We start from the raw sequence: 8356 nt of genomic DNA on the forward strand, positions 1-8356 counted from the left end.
GAAAGCGCATGGGAGTGTTTTTGCGGTCCAATGACCGTACGAGAAAGCGCGACTGCTTTGCATATGCGAGCTGCGAGAAAGGGCGTAAGGTTTTGTTGTACAATACATACTTGCATTTGCATGATACCGGCGTTGGAGTTGGAGGGTGAGAAATCGGAATATACCCATATATAGCATCTAATCGATCAATATCAAATATCAAACCTAGAGACCGAAATTCTCCGTCTCATTGAAGTGTTCTAAATGGATTCTCTGAGCGCATGTAAGCTTCCCCTACTTCCCTTTCAAGGACTGAAGGACTCGATTCCTAGGAACTGTGGCGTTTCTGTGCAACGATCCTGTGGTCTTCGAGCCTCAAGATCGCCGTTGAAGATGTAGGACGCTGCTGAGAGGGGATACGAGCCGTCACAGAACGCAAGGTAGTAGGACTTGGCTTGGTCGTGGTATGGTAAAGACTGATTTAGCCTTGTGTCTGCCCATCATTTAGTCACGCTCAGTCCTTCGATCAAGCCAACATATGAACCCAAAAGTTCAGCGAAACGCTAGAACAGCGTTATTATTTGATGATAAGCCTCTTGTGTTTTTGATGTGCCTAGCTGGAAATTGAGGTTGGGACTTCAGATCAATAGTACTACACCAGTCATGTAGCTTTGAATGCGTTGCGGGTATTATTATGCAAGGCAGTTATCTCCCGGGTGATACGAGGATTTTGGTCTGGGTTCTCGAACGTCTAAGCCGCATTTCTGCTGAAGACCGAGCCCCGGGAACTTGCGCTCGCGGGGTTGTGATGTGTGACTGCGGTTTTCACCAGCGCCATGGCGATGAGAGCACACATTACGACTACTTGATACTTGCTCAACGCATCTCCTAGATGTTCACCGACTTTGCGGGGGTCGCCATGCAGACAATAGTGAAGTTCTTACAGATGATTGTCCGGGTTCACGCCCAGATTTTGATTGGTCACTTCTTTTGATTGCAGGTGTAATGGACTCTGAGAGCACAAGCTTTCAGGTGGAATTCCACCAAGTCTGTTGTGCTAAAATTCAGATTCGAAGCTTTGTCTTCTGTAGTACTACCTGAGACACAACACATCAGCTCAGTACCACAATACAATCGTACCATTTACCTTGTAGTTATTTTACAATGTTTGATTGCAAGTGATGACGTGTGAGCCACAGAAGTGTAAACCTCGATATGAAAACTGAAATAAAGCTTCGGAGATTGATATAAGAACCTAGCAGACGGTGAGGGAGTTTGATCAGATATCAGAAAGTCTACTGCGAAGTAGTTGAAAGTGGCACAGAGGGGTCGGGCCGAAGTCATGTTGTTTGCCAGGCGGTTTGAACCATGAAACGCGGGGTGACTAAAGGAAGGAGCACGAACTGAAGCCGGATAGCCGTTATCGTCCATAGATTTTGCGATTATGTATTTCTGGGGTAACCGCGGTAACACGAGTAGCTGTGTAGGTAGTTGAAAGTCATTGCCAGTTCAACGAGGGGTCTGGAATGCATTCAAAGATTAGGTCTGACGCTGCCGAGTAATGCTACACTGGCTGCAAGGTACAGTGACGGAAATTTATTTTCAGCCTTCTTCTCCTTTAGATCCGCGACTTGTGGTCCGCTCAAATCATAACGGGTCCTAGCATGAACCCGTGGGCGAATCGCAGGACTCAAATTCAGGACTCGTGTGACCGGTAAAATCACGTGGGAATCGAGTTTGGCAAGACTCGCGTGAAGAGTCATGATTTCGACGAGGTAATTACAGTATACATAACGGCTTTGTGCACACACACTAACCTTCGCCCTATCGTCTACAAGTCCTGGAACGCATCCAACTGGGTAAACCTTTGGACATAAAACTGTTAGGAGAAGGTTTGTCTAACCCTTGTAAGCGAGTCCTTGACGAAAACGACATAGTAATGGACTTGATGTGCGTAGTAAAAGGGGCTTGTACTTGCATTGATCTGCTCTAGACTTCATGATCAAGACTGCAGTCGACTATAAGTATTTGAGACATTGGCCACCGACGGCCTAGGATAAGGAAATCTCACCTTTTTCGAATTACATTCAGTTGCCCCAATAACGTAGCATCCCCACTCCACTCTGAAAGGTTCAGCTTGGTCGAGCCCTTTCCATACCTCGACTCAGGAGTACTCGTATGTTTTCATCACACCATGACAAGGAACATCGCCCGGCCGAAAGAAGTCAATTGGTGCGTAGGCTCGTGGACTCCTGGTCCTTGTGAACTCCATTTATATAGCGCACGACCAAGACTGACTGAGGCCAAGCCTTCCTGAAAAACACTCCCCGTCGAGCCATGCAGTATGCAGGGCCACAAAGACCCCACAAACAACAGGAGAAAATCTTAAATGGGCCCCTGTTCCTTCGTCGAACTTGCAAACATATCTGCAACAGGAGCAAAGTTTCGAAAAGATTCCACTTGGCTTACCTAGCCAAAGATTGGCTGGCACAGAAGTGCTGAGGGACTGGGAAGAGGACTGGGAGAAGGCTGGGAGGCCTCAAGACCGGGGAAACACAACCTCTTCGAATTCACGCGTGAGCTTGAGTGAGGGGTGGCATCTGGTGGATCGATACTATACAGGAACCATAATGTGAACCTTGGAAGACAGGACCTTCGACGATATTAGTGTGATTCAGATGATGTACGATTAAACTAGTATTATTGAACATCAATAAAAAGCTATTACTGTTAGTTTGATTAATCTTCTGGGACCAAGATTGATACATATACCTTTAACACTTCGAAAATTTCCCACCCCATACATGGAAATTGGTACTCAGAGGTTCAAAAGAGGATACTGCAGTTTCGTGTTGCCCCTTATCAAGATGGACCCCGGGTCTGAAAATCCGGTGACATAAAGTCGCCTGCATCCCACACGACTGCATTCTTGAGCGGGAGGCGCGGATATAAATGATGGAATGTTGGCAGGTCCTCCTTCAAGCACTGTTCTCTCACTTTGAGATAGTCTTCGTCAAATCTGTCGATAACCACAAAAATTTCGCAAATGTCAGGGAAATTCTTGAAGATGATCCCAAGACATACATCACTATGCATCCCATCGTCCAATGCAAATAATCTGATCTTTCTTGTCCCCATTACGTCGTCATTGCTGAATGCCGCAAGCGATGACCAATCATGCGTTCCATCATCTGGGAAATATATGGTATCGAGGAACGGTTGAAACCAAATACCATGAGACGAAAATTGCTGGCTGCTGGCGGCTTTATCTGGTTGTTGTGGAAAAGTTCCGTGCTGCACAATACAACGAGGCTGCTCGTAGAACTTCATCGTCTGGGTAGGCGTATACGACAAGCACATTTCGAAATTGGCCAGCACTACCATTCGAGATTCACGACATGTGTGGAGAAGCGTTGGTGGAGAAGGATTGCCGAATTCAAAGCACCCTCCGAAAGTTGATGACTGATTAAACGAACCATCTGTATCTACATGAGGATCGAGACTGGCGTATATCCTAGGAGGAAGGGATTTGCATCCCACGGTAATGATTCGAGGACCGGGTAACGCGTGTTTCCAGATCAAGTCTCGAAGCTCTCGGGGGAGAGCAGTGAAAGGATGAAAGATGTTCGGCATAATAGGCGTAGAGTTTGCCAGGTCCCTAGCCATTGCGATGTGCTGTGGTGTGTGTGCGGAAACGGGAGGTCAACGTTGATCTGAAAAGGCTTTTATTGAGGAATGTACCTCATGTTGACATTATATGTTGGTTTGTGTAACAACGCCTGTGGCTGAGACTCGTGTGGCTCAATCGTTTGAGATCAAGTATCTCCAAATCGCAGTATTCGCCGCAAAACACCCTGTCAGACCTGGAGATACAAGAGCAAACGTTCTTGGAACGAAGCACGCTAAACCCCATATTTCTTTCATCTAAACGCCCTGACCAGACGCTCCGCCGACCACGCAAGACAACGTGACCGATCTACCAAAATTACACTTCACAGTGAAACAAAAAGGAGAGACATTAGGATTTTCCTGGATATCATATTGAAGAGCCTCATGATCTAACCAGTGTATAAGCATAGTCTTGGTGGAGAGGTAGCCAAAGATCAGATGTTGTCTGTGTTCAATTCAGACTTTCGTACCTAGATAGCCAAGCACCGCGTTCCGAGACTCATGGCACACAGAGAATAACATAGGAGGTGAGCAACCACAATATTCGTGTATCTTCGCGTCAAAAGTCTTTGGAGTTGGAAAGCCCCGGTTGAATGCAAGTATTTGGCAGTCCTGAGATTCATCTTCGATCGGTACCCTTCGGCGGTGTATCTGAACTATTCTAGGGTAAACGTATGGCTATAGATAGCGGGCGTTTATTTTGTGGGAGACCGTATAGCTTATGTGCAATCCTCTGACTTGTATAAACCGAGGGCCTGGTAAAGCCATGGCCCATATCTAATTCCGGAGCTCTGTTGGTACAGTAGGTGGGGCATGAGGTGGTATGCTGCGGCGCTTTGTTTCTATTCCCCTACCATGATGGCTAGATGTCGATCGAAGAGGTCGACTGATACTGTTCCCTGGAGATAGGACTCTGGAAGTATAGAGGCTGCGAAGGCTGAAAGATCCAGGTGTGAATCATGTGAAGCTTCACGTTGATAGCCGGTATTGAGCCTGAGCTAGGCCCAACCAGGCACAGCCAAAGGCTCTGAATATCTAACTACTACCTAGGCTAGCTAGGTATACCAGGTAATATCACGAGGACAGGGCTTTATTTATATTAGCAAGTCTAAGTATTCTAATATACAACCATCTGAGCTATTCTAAACCGTTTACTTTTTGCTATAGACTTCACGTTCCCAAACTTAATTTAAGAGCCGATACCTCCCCGAAAAAGCAAAAGTGATGATGGGTTGTCACGCAATGTAATTTGTACGTGACTTATGAATTTTCATCTCGCTGCAGAAAACGTTGAAAAGGTCACTTAGACGGGGTATGACCAAAATCTGCATCTCACTTTTTGCTCGCATTTTTCAACCCTCTCCAAAGTGAAGACGAACCCAAAAACCCCTGTCTTATACACCTGCAAAGTTCGAGGCTAGCGTTTAGTTCCGTGCCAGATGAAGAGATCTTAATGATTGTCCCTCAACGTGTCGATTCGCCCTGTGGACTTAGGGTCGTATGGGAACCGTATTTGATACAACGCCCTATCAAAGCTTCGACTTCCCAACGCCCGGTCGATCACTCTCCTTCGATCCAGACCCCTCCGTCTCAGCCTTCCCCCTCCCCTTTCCTTCTCCATCCCCTTCTGTAGGCGCAGGCGCCATCTTCTCTATACCTTCTCCCGACGAAGAAGAACTGGATCTGGATCCAGCCCCGCGGTCTTCGTCCGTTGGTGAAGAGTTTGACGTTTCTGCTTTCAGGGAAATAGGGTCGCCTAGTTGTGAGGGATTGGTTTTATTGGTCTCGAGAGCGATTTCACGGAGAGTTTTTCTCTTATGGATAGATGGAATGAGACTTCGAAGTTCTTGCTAGATAAGGGATCATGTTGACTTACAGGTGCCATACTGAAGGGCTTTAGCTCAGATTTCTAGCTGGACGAGATATGAGTGGTTTGGTTTTATTGAAAGATGAAACTTTAGATTGAGAGTTTAAGATTATTTGGGTATTTATAAGCTCATATCTAATAGAGAACTATTGAAATAATAATATATGCCGCCTTCTATAATATCCTTATCGATGACGCTATGATGTAGTCCAACGCCGAGGTGTATGTTAAGCGAGAATAGAAAAGGGGCTTATCGTGGTTTCTTCCTCGCATTTTATATACTCCCACTACACGTTTTATCGAGGTAGCATAGAGTTTACGCAATCCACCAAATTCCAGCAACTTGTACAATTTAAAAAGCCAACAACTCATCACGAAACAAGAATTCGTATGCGCACAAGCAAGCAAGAAATCTCGGAGGTGTGAAGTTGATGTCCGTTGAAATCTCAAGCTACTTGCTAGTGCTCAATTGCACGCGGATAGTAACGACTTTGAACTACCTCATACAGCATCTATATACTGCACTGTACATCCCGTAAAACCTTTCCTGTTCCATATCTCCTGCTTGATCATCAAACAGTTCGTGTCGAAATGTTACCACGTTACAAGTCCTATTTCAACTTCTTCAAAAACAGCACATGCTACACATACGGAGGTACACAATCTACATCGTCAGTGTGCTAGGAGAGTATTCCAAGCTTCTGATCCTTTCGGAAGACACTGAATCTTGTTTGGACGGTCAACAGCGGTTACAGCGCCGCTTCATCCGTCATTAGCTCGCTCAGTAAAGCTTAACCTTCTTGAACAGCTCCTCGAGGGATTCTTTGTCCTGATAATCGTCTTTGTATGAACCGTATGAAGAGATAGAGCAATCCTCGCGCTTTCTGCAGATATTCAGGTTCGATTAGCATATGCTCAGGGAAGTAAAAGTAGACCACGACCACAAGAAGAAACCCAGAAGAAACATACCTTTTGATACCCGCCAACGGGATAGTGACCCATCCAGAAGCGCGTGCATTGGTATTTTGGTTCATGGGCTCTGTAGTCTCGGACCTTGCTTTGGATTCGACCAATGCGGGAGCAACCATTAAAGTTGACACAGGCTCGGGAGCTTCGGATTCTGGTTCAGTTTTGATAAAATCTCCAACTGAAAGCGAAGTAGCTCTTCTCATGGGCTCTGGAGACTCCGACCTTGGCTCCAATTTTACCTTGACCTCGTTTTGAGATGGGATGAGAGAGATGGAACGCGCACGGTTTGGAGACGCAGACCTTTTTTCAACTTTCACGTTGCCTTCTTTCCGGGGCGGGGTGCGAGAGATCGAGCGCGGATAGTCTGATGGCTCGGAATCTAGTTCCGTTTTGAAATGCTTCCCAAGCGTTCTAAACGTTGAATGTGGTTGTTTTACTTGAGCCCGATTGCCTCTTCCGCGAATGTGTATTGAAGCCTTTGCACCCTGAAACTTTGGACCGGTGGCACGAGAAGGCGGCTCTACATGTTGAGGTGAGTAGGATCGCACTTTAGGGAGTGCTCTGGGCGGTGCGTGATAGGAGTCTCTTCCAGAACGGTTGCTTCTTCCACGCCGTTGTGCCTGAGCCTCCATATCTTCAACTTCTACTACGCGGGCTGTACCTCTAAAGGCTCGAGACCGAACCTGTTGTCCATACTGAACGGCGTGGCCGCCTATCAATGAAAAGGCATTCATCGGAGAGCCCTGCCGACGGTTCGTCTGTTGATAATCTCTCCAGGGCCGATTGTCATCCATTTGCCGGCTGTTCATCGGTCGACGATTGCCATAATGGGAGTATGCTGGCCGGTTGTTCTCCTGCAAATGGCTTCCCCGCTGTTGAGGATCTCTTCTAGTGAGTTGTGGGAGCCCAAGAGGCTGCACCGATACTCGGTAGGCTTGCGTCTGTTCCAAGTCTCCATCGACCGGAGTGGTGTGGATAAAGTCCTGTTGGAACGCGGCGATTCCATGTTGAACGCCATTCGCAGCCAACGGAGGAGGTTCTTGATACTGTGATACCGGAGAGTATTGGTACTGATGGGAAGATGCTAGCAGCAGTTCCGGGGGATACCATGGGTTTTGAGGAAGAGGTTGATCATTGTGCCAAGAAAATGCAGGCGATGGGCTCGAGAAGCTGTAAATTGCCTTTTTTAGCTTGTAAAAATAGGATTGGGGGAGTATAAATTACGCTTGAGGCTGAGGTGGCTGTAAACTTGGTGGTGGAGCTGGAGGTCTATCTGAATTGGGGCATTGACGGTTCTCATGGCTCTGGCGTTTCTGCGGCATGTTGGTGTGCTGCGATTGCGGGTTGGATCAGTGCGACAAGAGTGGCAACCCGTTCAATGCAATACCTGAATCCTGTGCGAATGAAAGATCGCAATTTTGTGCAGTGGTGAATTGGAACTGTGGATGGTGGTTTGTTGACAAAGAAATGCGGGGAAGCGAAGTTGTCGCGTTGAAGTAGATCCCTCTGTCACTGCTGGGAGACGTACGACAGAGGTGATTAGACAGTGAACAAATCTCGAGACCTCTAATACCAATGTTGAGTCTCTTGTCCTCAAAGATGAGGAAAAAGGTTGAATCCACAAGTGACAGAAAAGACGAAAAGTGAGGTTTCCCTTCCTCACTTTCAAGAGATGTTCAAATCCCATTCTATCATCAATCTTGATGTAGAGTAAAGAACGGCCGATTGCGAAAAAGGCAAACATTTGTCGTCATCAGCCGCAAAGATGATTAAAATTCAAGTGATCTGGAAAACGAGGAAGTCGCCTTCTCTCGAGGTCGCTCCTGCCACTTCGCGATCGAATCGCGAGGCAACTGGAAGGGGAAGTTATGA

At 46.8% G+C, this 8356-nt stretch overlaps 1 protein-coding gene across 1 annotated transcript; it reads right to left on the reverse strand.

Moving 5' to 3' along the window:
- Positions 1-5177: 5177 nt before the first annotated feature.
- Positions 5178-5533, reverse strand: LHYA1_G008235 (uncharacterized protein; the record flags this gene model as incomplete). Its single annotated transcript, XM_031153155.1, has 2 exons — positions 5178-5498; positions 5525-5533. 2 exons carry the CDS (start codon positions 5531-5533, stop codon positions 5178-5180), a joined length of 330 nt encoding a protein of 109 aa, XP_031002312.1.
- Between the last annotated feature and the right edge of the window lie 2823 nt (positions 5534-8356).

This window comes from Lachnellula hyalina (genome assembly GCF_007821495.1).
Source record: "Lachnellula hyalina strain CBS 185.66 chromosome Unknown contig00175, whole genome shotgun sequence".
Classification (NCBI taxonomy): Eukaryota; Fungi; Ascomycota; class Leotiomycetes; order Helotiales; family Lachnaceae; genus Lachnellula; species Lachnellula hyalina.